The sequence below is a fragment of the Nomia melanderi genome, chromosome 5 (genome assembly GCF_051020985.1).
Source record: "Nomia melanderi isolate GNS246 chromosome 5, iyNomMela1, whole genome shotgun sequence".
Taxonomy (NCBI): Eukaryota; Metazoa; Arthropoda; class Insecta; order Hymenoptera; family Halictidae; genus Nomia; species Nomia melanderi.
Genome location: NC_135003.1, coordinates 17037360 through 17059409, shown reverse-complemented (window position 1 = coordinate 17059409; position 22050 = coordinate 17037360). Strand labels below are relative to the sequence as shown.

The window sequence follows — 22050 nt, the reverse complement described above, 5'->3', positions numbered from 1 at the left end:
GAGCGACAAAGAAGCGCAAAATAGCTGGTTGGCACTGAAACGGTTAACAAACGCGTCTAGAAACGTGACCTCTGCACCTGTCAATTCTAACCTCTCGCCCAGAGGAGACAAAATGCTCGAGATACGATTATTCCAACGGAATGCTACCATCGAGCTGCTCGAAGCGTCCCATTTCGTTACTTCGCGAATCCGTTAGCGATCGCCTCTAAAAACACTGCCATAGATTTTCCGGGCGGTGCTCCTGTTATTGGCCGAACCCCGAAGAAACGTTCTGGCTCGTAACCGAGCGGCCATCAAAACGGCCAAGCCTTCGGTTCGCTTAAAAATGATTGATTTAAGACTCCATGATTTCTAGCCGTAAACGCTGGGCGCACCGAAGAAACGAACACGGCCGTCCTACTTGTAACTTTACTGCCCCGCGTAACTGCGCCTCGCAGCTAGGCGACCGGGAGAAATTAGAATGACAATCCCATGAAATATTCAACGGTGATCCCGTATGCGGCAAACATCAAATAAACGAACTCCCGGCGAGCATCGGGGACGATCGGGAGGGCCCCGCCGAGGAATACGCTCGATCTCCTCGACTTATTGTCCCATCCGGATCAACATTGACTTCTCGCGAGTTGGCGTTCCGCGGAGTTGTCTTCGGCAAACTGTTTGACCGGGCACGTGACTCTCGGCGAACACGCTATTCCACTTTTCGCGATATTAACCGGTGTACACGGCACTCTCGGAATTCAGGGACAAGGACGCGAGTGAATCTCAATGAAAACGTGAGCCGAAGGCATTGAATAAGAGACGGTATATCCATAACGCGGCGAGGTTTGAATATTTCACTAACGATTACGTTGCATGACGGTAATTTGCAGAAATTCGAATATCACTACCGTTCCGTTTCTTTTCGTGCCGGTCGTAACGACTGGAGATTCGAGAGGACTCGGAGATATTGGAAAACTCGCTACCGATCCGCGTGTTTCTATTATTCGTAACGGTATCTCCGATGTATAGGTAACTCTGAGATTCGCTGTTAGCTCCTCCTGCTCTCTTTAACGCTGAGTCTCTATGAATTTGCACTCGGGAGACTATCAGTCACCTGATTTGATACAGTAAATCTATAGAATCTGATATTTAATTTTGAACTTTGTATGGTGCCTTGACACGTGAAATATTCGAATAAAATAGCTTTGTTCCTCAATATACTGGCGATTTCTCTTTGAGTCAATCTCAAAGAATAATCTTTGCCTCGTCAAAAAATGTTAAATATTTCTAGTAAGAAACTTTCGAGTGCAAAGGTTTAATTGTGATTAATTCAGTCACCGCTTGATCTGATACAGCGAAACTATGAAGTTGAATATTTAGTATTTTAAATTAAACATTGTATCGCCATAGGAAGTATTTAAATAAAATAGCTTGTCGCTTAACTCTTTCCACTCGATAGGTGACTCTCGGTCACCACTCGATTCGGTTTGCAAAATTACAAAGTCTTACATATAATATTAAGCTTTGCACGATGCGTCAATATGTGGAATATTGAAATAAAATGACTTTCCTCCTTAATTTACACATTTACACTGAATTGAAAGAATCACAGCTTATAGAGGAGAGAACAGCGCAACAGCGTTCCTTGGCGTTTTCAATCGGAGAATAAGACAAGCGCCATCGCTTGTCACTTTTGGCGAGGGAATAGGACAAGCGAAAAAGCGCTCCTTGGCGCTTTTGGAAAACAGCGAAAACACGTGGCATCGAACGGTTAACGAGTCGTCCATGGAACAAGGAAGTTCACCGCTTCGATCTCTTAATCTCCACGAGGAAACTCGATTCTCCCGAGAGCGGATCGTCGCGCGGGACATTCGCGATACCCTCTGCCCTCTCGGAAAAATTAATTCTCGCCTAGCGTGTGCGCTATGAACGTCCACAAAGATCCTACGCGAGCGCGAACGTCGTTTTACCGTACCGGAGAGTTTAACGGGGCAAACAAGCGATGACCGTCTCTTTATTCCGGTCAAATAAAGCCGTCCACGAATTTCGCAAACCGCGAACTGCATCGACGGCAAATATTCGGCGCGTCCCATGGTTTTCCCCTGTTCCCCTTTGAAAATTCTTTCGCCGGCCGGCCGGATCGCGAGCGACGCGAGCTCAGTTGATTATTAACAACGTTATCGGCCGGTCTCGGCGATCCAATTGCGCCTTATCGCGGTCTAGATACCGGCGAAACGACATTCTGGAAATATTTTCACGGACATAATTTGCATGCGAAGCGCCTGGCGACGGTATATAACCGGCTGCCATCAAACGATTCTTCTATTTGATAAGTGTCTCTCGGTTCCTAGGATGAGTCCACCGTAAAAACCGCGAGCTGCCCCCTCCGGATCCACGAAGGTCGCTTTCAGAGGTCAGTTTTCGTTGTAGTATCGTTGGAACGGAAGGGATAAGGCCGAAACTGTCGTGGAGCAGTCGTGAAATTGAGAAGAGAATTTTCGAGTTACCAATGATCAAGATCTTTATTCACCATGGGAAATGTCTGCTCTTATTGGAATAGACCTTACATTCCGTGGGATCATTCTTACACATCGGGAAAGAGACTTTTAGCAGTTTATAGTTTTGACGTCTCGGTATTGGTATATAATGCTTCCATCGCTTAGAAAGATTTTATAGTTAACCCTTTGCACTCGGAAGTTTTTCAAGAAATATTTTAACTTTCTGATGAGATAAAGGCGATATTTGGTGAAACTAACTCGGAAAGAAGTCATACGTACATTGAGGAATAAAGATATTTTATTTCAATATTTTTCAAATTGTTGAGTTATGCGAGGTACAATATTAAATATCATATTTTATAGTTTCACTGTATAAAATCAGGTCCGAGGTGCTCTTGGTTTCTCAGTTTGAGGTTCACGTCGACGTCAGTTCATTCAGTTACAGCTTGATACGACGCTCTATTTATTTATTAAAAATATTTCGGAGTCACTGAAATGTTACCTTTAAATACTACAATTCTGATACTACAAATAAATATAGAAAAAATTGTTAAAATCAGTAGACGTTGCCATAAAATTGAATATCGAGTCTGACTGGACACAGGACTACTAAGGGTTAAAGATATCCCAAAACTCGCGTCCCATTCTACTAGTTTCAATCGGTTTCAGTTTCATATTTAGTTTCATACTGTACTCCGCAGAGGAAAAAGCGGGAAACTTGACCGTTCGAATATTTGTATTGTACTAGACGCACGATATTCAGGCTGTAAGGACGACAGCCTTGAAACCGTGAAACATTTCGCGTTACTGTTCTGCATCTTCATCCCTTCCTCCGAGCTGCTCCCAGATGAGAGGCGGAAGTCATGATTTAATAACGAGCTAGCGAACCTGCGAGTGGTGGGGCACAACCGTAAAACATCGGGGTTTTGGTCCTCTTCGCCGCTGTTGTCGTCGCCGGTTGATCAGTTTTTGGTTAGCAGCTGCACCTTCACCATCGCCTCTGTCAGGTAACACCTCCCGAAGGATTCGAAGCTGGCCAAGCTGGAACTTGGACGGGAAGATCCTCGTTGAATCGTGGTAAAGTGCACTCGAATATCTTTTCGTTTCTCAGCCTTAGAGACGTTTATACCTTCTTCGTTAATTACGGTGGATTAACTACGATTGTGTTTTATTGTATTAAATCGTGAATGCTTTTGTGGGTGATCGGTGTATTGACGGTAATTCGATTTCCCTTCCGGGGTTCTCTTAAGAGAGATTTTTGAGAGAGATTCTTCAAACTGAATTCTACACTTAACTGGTTAATCACTGCATTGTGGAAATGAGAGTACGATTATTTAGCGTCCTATGGAAGTGAAAAATTCAATTTAACCCTTTGCACTCGAGAATATTTTTCTCAAGAAATATTCATCATTTTCTGACGAAGTATCAATGATATGCTTTACAACTAACATAAAGAAATACCTTGCATAAATTAAGTAACAGAACTATTTTATTTCTAATAAAATATTTTATTTTAAAATTTAATACTGAATTATAAATTTTATCATTTCCATGGGTAAAATCGAATGGCGACTGAAAGGCGCCTCTCGAGTTCAAAGGGTTAAATGTTCCCGTGCGACGTTGTACGTAAGACGAAGTTTGTTCATCGGGTATTCTCACGCAAATGTTCTTTCAAATTTTAGAGTTCGTCCGTGAGAATCTCCGGTAAATCTGCAAAATGGCGGGTCTGATTCACACGTTGGTCAGCAATTACAATGAGATCGAGGAGAGTAGCAAAGGTGAGTCCGACGAATGTCATTATTCGGGATCTATTCATTTGAAGTTTGTCTTTTGCATTCTTCCGTTCAGTGGTTCGAATATCGTTAATGCAATACCCTTGTCTTCTTGTATGCGAGGAGTGACCCCGGTGATCGTTCATGCAGATTTTTTCAATATGAAAGACGCTGAAATATTCCAGCCACTCGAGGAAAAAATTATTTTGAATAACAAAAAAAAATCCTTGCTTATGTAATACTGGATGTTTTGAGTAGTTTTTAAAGCAACGAAGAATAAGAAAGAATTTCCTTTCAGACGCGAGTGTGGCGTCTTGGCCATTGATGGGGTCACCTGGCCCAGTATTGTGTATCGTGGGCGTCTACTTAATGTTCGTACTGAAAGTTGGGCCCAAAATGATGGAGAAGAGACCGGCTTATCAGCTGAACTCGACGTTGATCGCTTACAACGCCTTCCAAGTCCTCTTCAGCTTATGGTTACTACTCAAGGTAACGTGTTGACATTAAACTTCTTCCTCCAATAGTAACAATTCGAGAGTAATTGAACAAATTGCCTAAATTTGAATAGAAATTTCACTCTTGAGATGTTCAATGCGAAGTTTAACACTAGAACTACCGAGCATTTGATACCATTGAAATGTGATCGCTATGAATATTGTAGCAATTGATTATTTTCGGTTTCTTCATTCATTATAGTATTCAAGTGAAACTATTTATTTTCAAAATCATTCCGAATATTCGATGCTTCGAGGATATCAATAATTACGAAACAAACAAATCGAAACCAGTCATTTTGACTGGTGCGGTAGTTCTAGTGTTAACCCTTTGAACTCTAGGCTCCAATATTGCACCAGGAATAATTTTAGATATTTTAATGAATCTCAAAGAAACTACCCTACAATTATTAGATTTTCCACACATTAAAATTTTGCACTAAGTGGAAATGTTTATTTTCAAAATCATTTCGAGTATTCAATGCTTCGAAGACATAAATAATTGCGAAACAAACAAATCGAAACCAGTCATTTCGACTAGTACCATAGTTCTAGTGTTAATCACACTATCTTCCGCATAACGTCTAAACCGTAACGCTTTACTTTCAGTTAGTGGACATGAACATAATAAGAGCGATCGTCTCGCCGAAGTGTGACGTGGACAGCAAATCCACCGACCCGGCCACGCAATCCTCGGTAAGTTGATTATCTCATTCGAACGAGTAAAACATAGTTTACCGTATCGAACGAACACTGAAAAACATAATTTACCATATCGAACAAATGCGTTTTCCTTGATCAGTTGACGAGAAACGGTTGGTGGTACTTCACCGCGAAGATAATGGAGCTCCTGGACACGGTGAGTTGAATATTTCGAATAACGTTCAACGCTCGAATCATTCGATTCGTTATTATTCCGCGTCAGCGGTATTTCTGTACGATCGTTCCTGAATTTCCCTGAATTTCTCTGCCGAAGGTTTTCTTCGTGCTCCGGAAGAAGCAGAATCAGATCTCCTTCCTGCACGTCTATCATCATTCGATGACAGCGACGTTGTCGTGGTTCTACGTTCGATTCATGCCGAGCGAGCAAGGCGCTATCGTCGGTTTGCTGAACACTTTCGTGCACGTCGTCATGTACACGTATTACCTGCTCGCAGCGATGGGGCCGCAGTACAAGAAATACTTGTGGTGGAAGAAGTATTTGACCGTGATCCAGCTGGTAATCAACGTCCTAATAATATTACTCCGTTTAACACGTTAAGCGCCACGAAAATCTTAAGCGTTTTCCTATAAAGTTTGTCTTTTGTAACAAAGAAAAGCGGGAACGATTATTAATTACCTGACGTTACAATGTTTGCGTTACACTATTATTAACTTAGTTATATTATTGAACATTCTCATTTCACATCGGTTATCATGTGTGTTACGATTGTTTTCTAGTCATTTAGAAGCGTCAGTCACCAGTGACTGACATGCTTAACGTGTTAACGATGATCGAAGTAGTATAATTAGACCTAGTCGAATAGCAAAGTAGTAGATCAATGATTACGACTCGAGTGAGGAAGACTAATTAGTCGTCGGTATTAAGAGTAGTATTAAGTCTATTATTATTACTTATAGTATTGACCCTTTGCACTCGAGAGGTGACTCTGTCATCATTCGCTGTTGTTACGTGAAATATTTAAAATATCTTTGTTGCTCAATTTATCTGTGAATTATCATTAGATCAGGTTCAAACAACGTCGTTTCTACCTCGTCGTGAAATCTTGAATATTTCCAATACAAAAATTTCGAGTGCAAAGGGCTAAACAATAGAAGAAAACCACTCAATCCATGATTTCTCGCACACAGGTTCAATTCCTCATAGTGCTGACCTACCTGTGCATGCTGCTCGCGATGGACTGCAAGGTGTCGAAGTCCCTCACGTATTTCTTCATCACGAACATGGTGATCTTCCTGTATCTGTTCGGCAACTTCTACAGAAAAACCTACAACAAGAAGACAGTCTAACACTTTGCGCCCCAAACGAGTGGCAGGATACGTATATCCTAGCGACTGACAAGTGCAATTATTCGTTCAGAGTCACACGTGAAAGATTCCGGAAGCTCCGACCGTTAATGAATGATTCCTGTTCGCGATAAGCTGAGTATCGATCCGCTTGATTCACTGAAATGGGATTAATCCTCGAGCGTAACCGAAGTCTGAAATTGGACAAGCATCGACCTTGTTCCGATAGCTAAACGATCGAACGACAGCTTAGAGAGAACGGAAGATCGAAAATCGAAGGAACAAGGAAAGGCATGAATGGAACCGTACTACGTCGAGCAGCGCGATTGGCCGAAATTCGAACGCGAGAACAGGAAGAGGATTATTTTACAAATCGAGCTCGTGTTATTCGCCTTTTCGAACCATTTATTAACAAATCTGACGCGTCGATCGCGCAATGATCATCGATGATTCCTTACGAATTACTTGGGAACATACTGCAACGTCAGAAGTGTGATACTAAATTATATTCTATTAATAGAACATTATTCCCGTGTGTGAACCCTTTGCATTAGAAAGTTTCTAGAAACATTCCAAATATTCCAATAATCTACCATATTCTTGAAACTGAGAAAACAAATTTCAAAGTCTCTTGATTTACTAACAATAGATTATTCGAAGTCTAAATTATTTCATATCAATGTTTGTATCGGTGTACAGATTAATGTTGTTAATAATTCCCATCGAATCTAGCGACGATTCACCTGCCGAGTGCAAAGGGTTACCGTGAAGCGGCAGAAATCTGGAGCAGTGACGGGCGTTTCCGCGATGTAGGCCAATGGGACCGTCGGAGGCCCGTTGTTCAAAGAGGTGCCGATTATGTATCCGTGTCTCCGGCTGGGAATGCACGGCGGACGGAGAGGAACCGAAACCGAACCCACATCGCCGGGGGCTTCCCGTTTTCGGTCCGAGTCGGCTGTGACCCGAAATACGAGGACCGTTGCTCCGTTGCGCTGCCACGCGCTGCCGAACGAACGGTAACTGCTTTTTATTCGGCGGACGATTCACGCGACGCGTCGACTCTGGTTCGTTATCTCGCAACCTGTTCCGTGGAGCCATTTTTCTCTTCTATCGAGATCTGCTCGACACGTTCTAGTATGCTAATTCCCCGATTAGCTCGAATACTCTCCGAATCCTTCGCGTGTGTCTCTACTCACTTGGAACTGATGTAGAGTTTGTTGACTTTAATCGTTGCATTTGAATAATGTAATAATTTCAGCGATTCGATAACTTAATTTTACATCCTTTCCTATTGGGGATCTTGGTGTGTTTCTGAGCGAATGAGAATTTATTGGAGATCGAAGATCGATGGAAACAGGGATTATGATGAAAGATAACTACTGTGACATTTTCGAGGCTATTTTTCAGGGGACCTACTTTCTGGTTTAGCTGATGAGTCTAGCGATACTAACGAGGCCTTTTGTACGGTTTTTAATTTGAATTTTAACGGTGACTTTCTATGTGGAATCATTTATGCCTTAGGACACTACGATCCTCTTTTTAATTGGGAGCGTCTGTACAGCGTCTGTGTGACTTCTGAACACAACCCGAGCCGATCATTTAGTACACGGAACGAACAATCGAGTTCTGTTAATTAGTATGAGGGGCAGAGAATATTTTTGTACGTTTCATGGTACGGTGAATAGGATAGTCGACTCGGGCTGTGTCGAATAATATCGAATTCGAGCGATCCCGTCGATTCGTTTGGAAACTGGTGTATTTATAGATTGATAATATTTGAGACGCGTCCGTACCACTTTTCGAGCGAATCGATGGATCTCCCCGTTCTCTGTATTTAATACATCTGTCGCGATCGACGCGGTGCGAGCGAAACAGCTGTTAATCGTGACACGTGGAAGCGAGTAATATAGTTGTAATTAGTGAAATACGGTTGAGGAGTGTGAATACATTTATTATACGATACGAATTTACTGTTCCTCCCTTTTCCTTCTACAGGAAACTTCTAGGATCTATATCCTGAGAATGAGTTATTAACTCACAGTTGCTCTGATTTTCTTTTGACACTAGAACTACCAGTCAAAATGACTGGTTTGGATTTTTTTGTTTAATTATTGATATCTTAGAAGCATTGAATATTCGGAATGATTTTGAAAATAAATAGATTCACTACAGTACTATGATGAATCTCCAAAGAAACTGAAAATAATCTATTGTTACAATTTTTATACAGATTACATATCAATCGTATTAAATGCTCGGTAGTTCTATTGTTAAGATATGAAGGTAACTATTGACAGTTCCTTTGAAGACATCAGGATGGTTACAAATGAATGCACCGGAGATTTTTATACAATTATGGTTTATTAGGTATTCGTTTGTTATGTTTAGTTCTACTCGAAGAAGACTTAAACTTTCCAATGACGACATTCGGTTACCAAATTCAAGAGGATATAACAGTTTAACCCTTTGCACTCGAGAGATTCTCAATTGTAATATGCAATACGTTCTAATTAGATTTATTAAGAAATCATATATGAATTAGGGAACTAAAGCTATTTTCTTGAAATGTTTCACGTATTGTGGTAAACACCAAAATTTAGAATGTTGCTCCATCAAATCATTTGGCGACTGGGAGCCTTCCGAGTGCAAAGGGTTAACACTAGGTTCACGGACATTTATTATAAAGGTTATTTTACTGGTCTTAGAAAACTTCATATTCATTAATTTCCATTTTCGAACTGAAAGGTTTGAAGGTTATACAATTAAAATACACATTTGACTAACTGCATCAATAAAAATCGACATAAGCATTTACTAAATAATATTTGCAACATTTGATATGCGTCAAATTGACGCGTTCCGTAAACCTAGTGTTAACTTGACAGCAACTCTCTCGGTTCCGTTAATTGAAGCACGGACAAACAACAATTGCATCGTACTCGAGTAATGTTACACATGCTTGATATGATACAAAACGACGCTATTGTGTGATCGTGTGTTCGGCCAGCTTCGATCAACGAATCCAGCGTCTTCGGTGGATCCATCCGACTCTCGCGAAGAGACGATTCGTCTGCGACGAAACGATCTGCCGCTATTTACATTACATGGTTCGCTGGTCCATGCGCGAAATTAAAATACACGCGGAAATGCGAATGCAAGCTACCGGCGACGGCTCCAAATTTAATATCACTCGCGCGTGTCGATCGTCAAGGAAATCGCGTTCGATCTTCCAAAGCCCGTCCCCAATTTTGCCTTCGGAATACTGCTGGCAAAAAAGATATCGATCGAAGGATCGACGAGAACTCGATGAAACTACAATGAAAATACTCTGCACAGCGAAATACGCCGTATGAGAAACGAAGAAACATTCATCTCGTTTATTTACAACATACACAGGCGAGAAATGAGAAGTTACCTTCCAAGATTAACCCTTTGCACTCGGATGTTTCTTACTAGAAATATTTAGCATTTCTTTACGAGGCGAAGACGATGTTCTTTGAGACTGATTCGAAATCACCAGTACATTGAGGAACAAAGCTGTTTTATTCCAATGCTTCACGTATCGTGGCATTATGCAAAGTTTAATATTAACCCTTTGCACTCCAGAGGCGCCTCTAAAAGGCTGAATGCATTTGTTCATGCAAATTGCATTCACTTGCAATTACAATGTATCTGGTCTTCGTTTCTCTACTTTACAGGATGGATGAAACTTGAAAACAGTGCTGCGGGAATTAACGCTATTAACGTTATTTTTATTCCCTTTGCGATTGTTGATACCGTGAAAGCGTTGAGTATCGAAAATTATTCGAAAAATCCAGGCCGTGAAAGCATCAAAACTACTAATATAAGATTCTTCGATCCACCTGCACTGAATACTGAGAACATGAGGAATACTGAGCTCGGTTAAACAGATCTGAACGTTTTCATGAGTATCAATCGTCGTTACAAGGCAAGGAGTTAATAACATCCTGGATCCATTCGCCTTACTCTAGATTCGTAATCGCTTACAAGTTTCCTGGGGCCAGCTGATCTATCTACACCGATCTCGAACTCCTGGAGGAATCGATAGGCCTGAATAAATGTTTCAACGTGTGCACGTTATAAAATGCTTGTTCACTCATTGTACTATAAATGGTATTTTTATGGGATTCGCACGCTGATCGGTTTCGTCTTCGTTTCTGATCTATCTACACCGATCTCGGACTCCTAGAGGAATCAATAGGCCTGGATAAACGTCTCGACGCGTGCACGTTATAAAATGGTTGTTCATCAAGTGTGTTCTAAAAGGTATTTTGATGAGATTCGCACGCTGATCGGTTTCGTCTTCGTTTCCGGGGAATTTTTCATTTCATCAGTTTGTCGGGATACCTTCTCTCTTTCACTAGGAATCTACGGTCTTAAGAAACTAAGAGTCTAATCGACGCATGACCTCTTCTCATCTCCGTGAACCTGCGATCTCGTCTGCCCTATTTTCCTGAGTATGGACGACAAATGAAGATGACTGGGAGCGAACCGTGACTCTTGGACGCGGGACAGCCGAAAGGCGCACTCGCAATCTGCTTTCCTTTATCACTGGACGTCGGTATCGTGGACGAAGGCTTGAGAAATCGAACGAGACTAACCATGGTACATCCTGGCCGGTTCTCCTAGGACGGCTAGTTGGCTCCTAGGATCTTTCCTGCGTCCCGCGTTAGTCCGATTTCCCTTTCCCGTTCTGCAGGTGTCCGTTCTCGGTCTTCTTCGCGACGCCGACCTCCTTGCGCTCCGTCGGTCTGGAGTCCTTGCTGTCCGGTTGGTAGGCCTGATTGTAGAAGTCGGCGAACAGGAAGTAGAAGAAGATCGCGTTCGGCAGGATCAGGACCAACGACCACTTCGGGTAATCGCAGTCGTAGATGAGCAACTGGCAGCTGTGCAGGAACGCGAGGCAAAATTGACCCTGCAAGAGGACAGTGTTTTAAATACTATAGCGATCCCGGACGAGCCCCCAAGTTTATAGCGGGGCTACTATTATTATTAGATATTGAAAATGTGGATCTTCAGTGAAAAGAGAATTAGGAGACAATATATAGGTTTGTCACACTCGGTCACTCATCTGGGAAAACCCTACAATAATAATGAGTCACTTTTTTCTTTTTACGTAAGAAAGCGTAACGAGAAGAAAGGATGGTTGTAAGTTACGTTTGATAATATTTTTAACAATCTATCTATTTTAATATTCTAGCGAAACACGTACCATCTGAAGGGTCGTAATGTACTTCTTCCACCACAGGTACTTCTGGTATTGAGGCAGCAGGGCTGCCAGCAGATAGTACGTGTACATGATGATGTGCACGAAACTATTGATGACACCTTTGAACAATAAGTGCATTGGTCGGTAAATGGGAAGTTTCAAAGAATTCATGTATTCGTTAGTTTTCATATTCATTAATGAATCAACGATTTTTACAGGTGTGATTGAAGCAGACGATCAAGAAAATTCTATTATACACAGGAACTGAGGATAAACTGAGACATCTATTGACCCTTTTCACTCGAGAGGCGCCTTCCAGTCATTTGATTTGACCCAAGAACATTGTAAAATTGAAAATTCAATATTAAATTTTATATGAAACATCCAAATAATATTGTTCTGTCATTTAATTTACACAAGGTATTTCTTTATGTTAATTGCAAGAAATATCATTGACATTTCATCAGAAAATAATGAATATTTATTGAGAAAAATATTCCCTAGTGTAAAGGGTTAATTAGTAAATATTATGAATATCAGGAAATCCTGTGATTTGAGACTGAGAAGAAAGCAAGGTACCTATGAACGTGCCGTGTCCTCCTGGATAATATTTGGTGGTGCCCCACGACACCATGGGCATCACGGTGTGATGGTACAAGTGGAGGAACGTGATCTGGCTGTCCTTCTTCCGGAGAACGAAGAAGACCGTGTCCAGCAGCTCGGAGATCTTCGCCAGGAAGTAAATGTACACGCCTCTCGCGACCTACAACGTGAAACTGATTTACCCGACACGTGACAGACGTGGAAATCAAACGAGCGAACGCTTCGTGCAGTCTACACTAAGGGAAGCAAAGCTGATCAGGAAAATTCTCTGCTGTAAACTTTCGATTCTTTAACGCCTTGACTATGGCAGAATGTTGCGTTAGATATTTCTAAGGGTGAATTGAAACCGTCGAAGCACTCAATTAATCATTCAGTAAGTCAAATAGCATGATTTGATATATAATATAATATATAATATAATATTTAATATATATGATTTAATAATATGATTTTGTTAGCAAGGTACTTTGTTAGCAAGGTGTAAAATGGATGCAAATTACCCTCATAGCTTCCGGCGTGTTAGAGAAGTCGACAGGCTGACACTTCCAGCTGTACTTTCTCAGCCACGCGCCGTCCAGACCCTCGTAGAACAGCCAAAAGCTAAGGAGCACCTGCAGGAAGTTGTAAACGACGAGGATGTTCCTTAACTGGTACGGTTTCCTGTGCTCCATTTGCTTCGGGCCCCATGACAAGCAGAAGTACAGGTAACCGATCAACAGGCTGAGTCCGGGAACAGGCGAGGGTATCAGGAACCAGTCCTTCGTCCTTGGATCTGTGGAATTTATTTTTTCACTCTTTGCACTCGAAAATTTTGCACTAGAAATATTCAATTTATTTTTATGAGGTGTAGATGACATGTTAAATACGAAATTTTACAATTTTGATGCACCAATCGAGTGGTGACTGAGGGTCACCTCTCGAGCGCAAAAGGTTAATTATCACTGTCATCCAATTCGGCAATATTCGAAAATTCGATCTTTAAAACTGTCATAAATAGAATTGGCGACAGCGATTTACGGATTCGACTGGATAAAATTATCCATTGAAAAGACCGTATCTCAACCATGACAATATTTATGATACAATATTCTCTTGATTAAAAAAAACTGATTCATTATTCCATTCTGAAAATATCGACATTTTAGGAATGCAAGGTTTGCCAGATATTACGAAATCGACCTTCACAGTATTCAGAGAATTTTATAAATACGAAATTTCAATGAACATCGCGTCACTTTTTCCAACGAAATTCGGAATTACGTGAGCGAGGTAACCCTGACACAATAGATGCGTCGATGCGTCGATGATCTAAGACGAAGCGCTCACCGGAGAGGTCGTGGAAGACATAGTGGTAGAACCGCACCACTGAGTTGTTGTAGATGTTGGACATCCTGTCGAGGGAAGGTGTGCCGCTGGCGTTCATTGGATAGTCAACTGAAACGAGAAAGAAACAATCGCGATAAAGTCCTCCAGCCGAACAATACCTCGTCAAATTAGATTCTAATCTTGACTGTCGCGTTCGAGAGATCAACATTAACACTAAAACTACCGAGTTTTTAATTTTGTTTCAATCGACTCTTGAAAATTTCGCTATAGAAACTCCAAGAGTGCATCCGTTCAGACTGTAATTGATTTACAATTCAATTTGCGTAGTACCGAATGAATTTCTTTAATAATTTCTCGGAGAAACGTTTGTTACGAAGGAAACGATTGAATCACCTATCCAGCTTTCTTACATAAACACACGAGGGTTCTATAATTAACACCGCAGGCGAGAACTTGAGAATCGATGGAACTCGTGTATTTTTCTTTGCGTCTGACCATAATCGACTCTTTCTACTTACAGCGAAGGCACTACGCGATGATCTCTAACACTTCGTGAAGTTACTCTTCAATTGTTAACTTATCTTTTACATTGATAAATGAATATCTTCCATTATTTTCTACATTAAACGGAATAAAATACTACACTGATTAATAATAAATTACCAATAAACACGATTTTATTGGAAATCGAAGCGTCAGAAATTCAATTTTACTGCATCCGTCCAATTTATTTTTGCGCTGATGGTTATGATTTTGAAGCTACATCAATTAACGACCAATTAAGTCCGATGTTCGCGTTAAGCAGGGGAACACGGATTCCTGAGGTCAAGAGGATCGACGAACGTGCTCGTGGGAAACGGTAAATAAATTCTGTTCCCCGGAAAGATTGATCTATTCCGGCGCGTGTCGGGGTTTCGCAAGGGTCGACGCTGGCCGATTGCTCAAATCTACATTCCCAGCTGAAATCTGCGTATGAACCGGTTCCGTGTCGGACTGTTCGGTGGAAAGCAGATGAAGGAGTGGGGCCGGTCAGTTTCGTAGCTTTTAATGACACCGTTTCAACGGCTTGCTCAATGGCAATGTTATGCTCCGCAGAGGAATCTCTGCCGTTCTCTTTTTCTTCTATCCGCGCCCTGACGCGGACCACCGGCGTTAACCCTTTGCACTCCGAAGTTTTTCGCAAGAAATATTTCAACATTTTCTGACGACATTAAGACGATATTTTGTGAAACTAAGTCGACGAGAAATTCACGCGAATCGACGGACAAAGCTATTTCGCGTCAATATTTCTCAGATTGAGGTGATATGAAGTATATTAACCCTTTGCACTCCGAAGTTTTTCACTAGAAATATTTCAACATTTTCTGATGAGATAAAATTGATAGTTTCACAAAATAAGTCGACGAGAAATTCACGTGAATCGACGGACAAAGCTGTTTCACGTCAATATTTCTCAGACCGATGCATTATATGAGGTATAATATTAAATATCAAACTTTATAGCTTCACTGTAGGAAATCAAGCGGCGACTGAGAGTCACCTCCCGAGTGCAAAGCGTTAATAACTAATTGATGAGGACAACAATTTTCTTACAGGTTCGTTTGCATTCTCGGATAAACGTGTTCCAGAAAAACCGAGATACCAAGGTGATAAGTAATTGATAAACAATATGCTGAATAGGCTCAATGAATTTTTCCTTGATTTTGCATTTAAGACCAGCAGCAATAAGGAAGTGCTTTGTATTGTTAATTCGCGAACGTTAATGGTGGTTGCTATTTTCAAACCAATCAAGGCTCTTCACAGAATATTTTACCTTTTTGCGTTAACCGATCGCATCAGCGTGTTTGTTCAACTCGGCTAGACAGCATTAAGTGCTACTGATGTTTATTAATACACGCGTTCGAATATATTCAGCTTCGAGTAGAAGTACTCTGACAATAATTGACTGTAAAGAATACGAAACCTGCAGATTCCGCCAATTTAAGTATCGAATGCCTAAACACTAGAGAATTAGGAAACTACATACCGATTTCTTGCCGTTACAGCAGTTAAATAATTTGTTTGCAACTTGTTACTGCAAACATGAAAGTTTCATCTCTGCGAAACGTCGACATTCGTCCGCAAAGGGAAATTATTATTCTACGCTTCAAAACTACAATTGCGAACGAATCTAGTAAGTAAAATAAACGACGGTGCATTTAGCGTCAATTCGAACGAACTGCCACGCGGTTAGGAAAAATACACGGCCAGCATCGTGTTAAGTTTACTGCAGCTCGTAAAGTTACGGACCTTTCCTCTCGACGCAACTGGAACAGAACAAAGGACGAACCCGCGGCGCCGCGGATGGCGGCGCTTAACGGCGCCGAAAGCAAGGACAGCTGGTGCCGTTACGACCGCTCGTAAAACTTGAATGAATCTTGTTATCGATAACGTAACGGTTACCTCAAAGACCTAGCCACGACAAAAAGGCTCGTCGCTCTGGAACGTGGCTCGGATTGACGAAACTGCGTTCCGCGGGAGCCGTGCAACGCGTTTTCTTCTACCACTTCTGGGAAATCACTTTAACAAGTGTAGTATCTAGAATTTTTAGCGCAGGTTAAGGTATTTTTAAGAAGAGTGAATGTAAGAATGAATGCGAGTGAAGGACAATAATTAATATTAAATATCAAATTTCACAGTTTTGCTGTGTCAAATCATTCGGTGACCTAAAAGCGTCTCTGGAGTGCAAAGAGTTCATGTTGAACTTTGTATAATGCCTCGATACGTGAAGCATTGGAATAAAACAGCTTTGTTCCTCAATGTACTGGTGATTTCTCTTTAAATTAGTCTCGAAGAACATCGTCTTCGCTTCGTAAAGAAATGCTGAATATTTCTAGTAAGGAACATCCGAGTGCAAAGAGGTAAATAAATATATTTATTCCTAGTAATATAATATAGTAACACTATACAAGGTTCGAGAAACTTGTAGTTCTTGCGTCCAATGGACAAATGCGTTTAAAGATCAGTTAATATTGACTGAAAGGAACCCGGTCAAGTTTTACGTAAGACTAAATTGGTTAATTGCCTGCTGGAAAGTGGTTAGCGTAACGTAACGATTGCCAATAGAAAAACCACGTTCAACTTGAGTCGGAAAGAATCGAAGGAAATTCGCTTTTCATGGACTATGCTCGAAATCATCGTTTAAGGGAAATTAAGAAATAAACGACTAAGATAAATAGATATTAGGTTCCATCTTCCTTCATGCTCGGCGACGATTCGGGGAATAAAATTTTCATAGAGAAACGGATGGAACAACGTCGAACCGATGATTACGGTGATCAATGGCGGTCCGGTACGAAACCGGCCATTACAGCGGCCAGCGGAGCGTCCCAAACCGGCTGCGCTCGGCTCGAGCGTTCAATAACGAAGCAGCACGAAACGCGTCTGCACTAGCCACAGCCGACTTCACTTTATTCGCGCTAGACTTCATTTTCCCCCGGAAAATTTCACGGCCAACGTGCACTTTGTATCCAACCGCGTGCTCATTTCGTTGGAAACCTTTGATTCAACACTGTCTTCCTCCCCGTTCGATCGTTCCGATCTTCGTGACTTGGAAACTTCTTTGAACAGTGACATTTCACGAAACGTAACATTCTGATTGCTTCCACAGACCGAAAAACGATGGTTTTTATTTGGAACTGATCGAAGAATTGCATATGCAAATAAAAAATATCATTCAATGGATTCGCTAAAATGAAACTATCAGGATCGCTTAATATAAGGAAATTTTATTGAAATAAAAGAAATTGCAGTTTTCCAGTAACTTCGCAAGGATAGAACAATTAGCGCGAATCAAGCAATTACCTTCTCGCCCAATAAACGCGATTCCCAGAAGAATATTCAGAGTACAACCGAGCGTGAGATGCAGCGTAGAAATCGGAAGTTACAAGTTAACGATCGGTCCGGCGATGGTTCCGAGAGATTTCGCGCGCGGAGGTATTCGTGTCGAGCGTAATCGCGCGTCGGAGGCTCGAGCGTAGGGGAAACCGCGCTCGAATTCTTCCTCCCGCGAGAAAAAGAGGCAAGAATCGGCTCGGACGATCCGCGCGGGCGAAGAAGGAAGATGATCCGCGGTTTCCACCGATAACCGATTAATGCGGTGCGACGCGACGCGCATTTTCATTAACCTGAATTTCCCTTTTTTCCTCGAGCGTGCAAAACGGGTACCGTTCACTTACGTGTCGCAACTTCCTCCCGGCCGCTGTTTATTAACGATCCGCGCTACTTCGTCAGCTCGGAAACGTGTCACTCGTTTTTCCTCGTCCCCCACGAAGCTTCCGCGGCGCGGAACGCGCGCGACCGGTAACGAGCTTTCCTCCGACGTTCGACAACGGTTTGACGAATACAATTAGACGGCGCCGGCAATGTACCTTCGTTTTCCGTCGTGGATATTCGAAGCCTGGGGAACGCGCAAGAAATTATTGGGTCTGCAGGCGTTTAGATATAAAAACCGTTGCCTATCCTAGCAGCAATAAAGTCCAGGGACCCATTGCTCGTCGTTTTATTAGTTGATCCGTGGATCGAGCCCAAGATAGGCAATAGCTACGAATTTTATACCAGCGTGTAATTCAAAGTCGAGGCGATCCTTGGGGCTATCGCTGCTATGGTCGTTAGAAATTTCCGGGTCTCCGGCTAACGGAAGACAGACCGCTGGCGGGGAAGTATAGTTTTCCCAATTTTGGGAAAACCAACCCTAACCACGCGTCCGTCACTCCTCTACTAGCGGAGATATATATATAGTGGGGCTACTATTATTATAGATACTGAAAAGGTGGATCAGTAAAAAGAGAATTAGGAAACAATATGGACAACACGTAAAAATACAAGTTAATACCACGAAGGCCAACACACGACTCTATCACGCACGAAAATGTTCTCCGCTATCACCAAAATGTCCTCGCACGCATTCCCACTCGCTTTTAACACACACCCCCATTCGCTCTTTCTCACCCTTGCACCCTTCTCGCATCTTTCGTCCATAGTCAAAATTCACGCAGTCCGTACACGCTTTTCTCACGGTCCAGTCAGTTCCAGACACTCTTCCTCGCATTCTGTCAGCCGCTCGAGATTTTCTAAACGCAGTCACACTATTTCCCAAACATCCCGGCGCCGGTCCGTCGCAATACCTGGTCGCCCTTACGCACGCGCAACAAACCATTCATCCTACAATACATTAATCTACGCTAAATATTCTAGATACTACGATAGTTTTACTGTATTAAATCAAGCGATGACTGAGTCACCTCTCGAGTGCAAAGGGTCAACTTCCGAATTCAACGTAGCCGAAAGACCGGCTGAACGCTTCGACAGCGGAGTTCATTGATTAAGTTACTTCGCGAAGATTTACACGCGAGGAGCAGACTTAATTGAAATCTGGAATAATCCGCGATAGCCACGAGTCATTAACTCCGGAATCGCGCGAGCGTTACCTTCACCGTCGTCCGACTGTGTAATTTATTGGATCGAGGAGGAAGCGAGGAACAAAACGCAGCCAACGCCGAGCTGCAACGTTTGTCACGCTAGTAATTTGATCGCGGAACAGGCATAATTGCCGTGATTCCACCGGGACGATTAATCAGGACCACGGTAAACCATGGAACTGGACCACACGCGAGATAAAAGGCAACGTGCATGCTGTGAAGATACACTGATGCAGTTAGATTAACGCTAAAAATGGATACCAACAGTTTGTATGCACCTATCGCTACCGTGACCGTGGGAACAGAAACAAAAGGAAAGAAATCGAAGGACCGAGTAAACAGGGAATATCGTCGATCTTAGAACTCCTGTAACTCTACAATAAAAACTCACACGACATTCTCTATAGGCTTATTTCAAAGCTTGAACCTTCTACTTGCATTCTCCATAACCGATTCTTTCTACGACACTTTTACTCTATATACCAGTTGAACAAGCAGAGATACCTTTTCAACACAGAAATCGCACGAATTCGAGCTTCGAACTTCTGCAGAATCACGAAAAAATTTTGTTCGAAACTAAAACCACCATAGGTATCAAGTACGAAGTGTCCCCTTTACAACGAGCCCTTAAAACTTGGTGTGCGACTTTCCTTCGTGAATTTATCGAACTTTCACGCGTGGTACAGCAACGCAGAATTGTGTATTCAACTTTCGAGTACAAAAGGGAACTGCGCGTTGTCCTTCGATTACGCGAAGAATTGAATGGTTCGTTTGCGAAGTTACATCCTGAACACGAACCTCCGGTGTCGTCGACCCGCTGACACTCGTTCTTACGGGGTTAATACGGTGGAACAGCGCGGTTCGTGTCGAGGAATCGTAGACTGCACGGTTGCAGCGACGGGGAATCACGAACCCAAGGATCCGAGCGGCGTATGTGTGCCACGAGGAAATGCACCGGCGTGTTCCACCTATGCCACTGTTTTCTGTGCCACGGCTGATTCAGGGTGCCGCCATACCGGTTCTCCAGCGACCTCTGCTTGCAACCGGTGCCGGGTTATTAGCCTCTTATCTAGGGAACGAGAGTGTACCGTGTACACGCCGGACTATGGCTTCCAGTGACGTCTCGCTGGCAAAGTGATCATTGCTAGGTTTTCCATATTTCTCTCTAACCTTTCGCAACATTCTTATTTCGCTAACAATCCATTATGTAAACTGAATATTAATATTTCATACAGTGCCGGATACAAAAGGATACGCGATGTTAATCGTGAAAGAATGCGGAACCAGCGATTTTAACGGATGCAATAATGCTCATCAATCAGCTGCTAATTGTTTCCTGGAAACTTTCATATTGTTTTGTGGAAAATCGAGTAGAGTTTAGTAGACCTACCAAAGTCACCACTCAAAGTGGTAAAATTAAGTAATCAGTTAACAAACTTTTATACGCTCAGACGTGAAAGTTTAACGTCGTAACTTGAAAGGTACAAAATATACTCGTTTGAAGAAATTATTGAAGCTATCGAGTACATTGTTAATTCGTATTCATATATGGATATTTATTAATTTCGTACTGCATAGATTCTGTTATAATCACAAACAAAAATTCGGCCCATAGAGGGTTAATACAGAAATTCGATGGGACAGTTTCTATTCGTAAGAATAACCAGATTTTCATCGTTTCCTCGCGAAATGATTTTCTACGTAAAGCAACCTTCGACGGCAGCGGCTGTCGGGTGACGTTCGGCGCACACGAAAGTGTGTAGTAGAATGGAATAAAGAAAGCCACCGCGAGCGAATTGTTTCCTTCGTTATAACGGAATCGGCGGTAGTTACGCTTGGAAAATTCGCGGTCGCTAAACCAAAGTGCGCGAAATGAAAATGCGTGGTAACCGCGACGAGCCGCTTCACCTTTCTCTCGCGTGTGTTTCTCGGTCCCGCGGTCGGAACTGTGTCAATCGGGAATCAGCTGACTCAGCTCGCCGCACGGAGCCGGCAATTTCCATCTGGACTCGAAGCTCTTCGACACTTCTGTGGTTGAGAAGTTCCAACGAAAAAGAAGGAGTATCGACGAAATTAACTAGCTAAGGACCCCAGGATCCTTAGAAAAGCGTCGAGGAAAAGCAGTTAGTCGCCGTTCCTCGTTAGAGCCGCGTCGCGTAATAAATATATTTAACCTGACTACGGACTTAGTTTTTATTTTAGTAGCCCTGCATTATCGCGAATAACTCGTACATTAAAATCCCCGGGATTCCGCGCGGAACGTTTTATATCTTCCGATACGTCGTTCGACTGGGACGTAAACGCGCGTTATTCGAGTTTCATGCGACGGACGCCTATCTTCGTTCATGCTCGATGAAGATGAACCGGCGATGATGCTCGTTATCGCTGCTGATTCGTCGGTGGATTTTTTAAACGTTAAGTGTGGAATTTAGCTTGAAAAATTTATTATGCGCACGATTAAATCGAATAAAGTGCATACTCGTCGAATTCAGGCCAACTAAATTCCGCAGTTGACTGGTTAGAAATGTATCGATCACTTTACAGAGAAGAACAGAGAATGGAAGACAACTGTGCGAACAGAGACATAACGATAAATGTGAATAAAGGTATATTCAGTAGGAAATTTGAGGCTTTTCGTTCTGCCGAGTCTACTTGAATTTAGACGATCACGGTACATAGTCA

At 42.3% G+C, this 22050-nt stretch overlaps 2 protein-coding genes across 7 annotated transcripts in view; one reads left to right on the top strand and one right to left on the bottom strand.

Annotated features, from left to right (window-relative positions):
* The first annotated feature begins 2258 nt into the window (after window positions 1–2258).
* On the top strand, window positions 2259–8712 carry bond (elongation of very long chain fatty acid james bond protein). Its single transcript, XM_031970987.2, has 8 exons — window positions 2259–2392; window positions 3226–3554; window positions 4160–4255; window positions 4548–4738; window positions 5353–5439; window positions 5546–5602; window positions 5720–5962; window positions 6595–8712. The coding sequence occupies exons 3-8, from the start codon at window positions 4195–4197 to the stop codon at window positions 6751–6753; spliced, it is 798 nt and encodes a 265-aa protein (XP_031826847.1). The 5' UTR covers window positions 2259–2392; window positions 3226–3554; window positions 4160–4194; the 3' UTR covers window positions 6754–8712.
* Window positions 8713–9092: 380 nt separating this feature from the next.
* Window positions 9093–22050, bottom strand: part of sit (stuck in traffic) — an 80196-nt gene continuing 67238 nt past the window's right edge. For 4 of the 6 annotated variants that reach the window (XM_031970982.2, XM_031970985.2, XM_031970979.2 and 1 more), the window contains exons 2-6: window positions 13910–14017; window positions 13084–13355; window positions 12560–12743; window positions 11984–12099; window positions 9093–11686 (exon numbers count right to left, since the gene is read on the bottom strand). In XM_031970982.2, the coding sequence (XP_031826842.2) occupies window positions 11441–11686; window positions 11984–12099; window positions 12560–12743; window positions 13084–13355; window positions 13910–14006 (915 nt within the window). In that variant the 5' untranslated portion in view covers window positions 14007–14017 and the 3' untranslated portion in view covers window positions 9093–11440. Of the gene's footprint in view, window positions 11687–11983; window positions 12100–12559; window positions 12744–13083; window positions 13356–13909; window positions 14018–18126; window positions 18267–20166; window positions 20325–22050 lie in introns of those variants that run through there. The other 2 variants (XM_031970983.2, XM_031970984.2) reach the window with 2 other exon arrangements.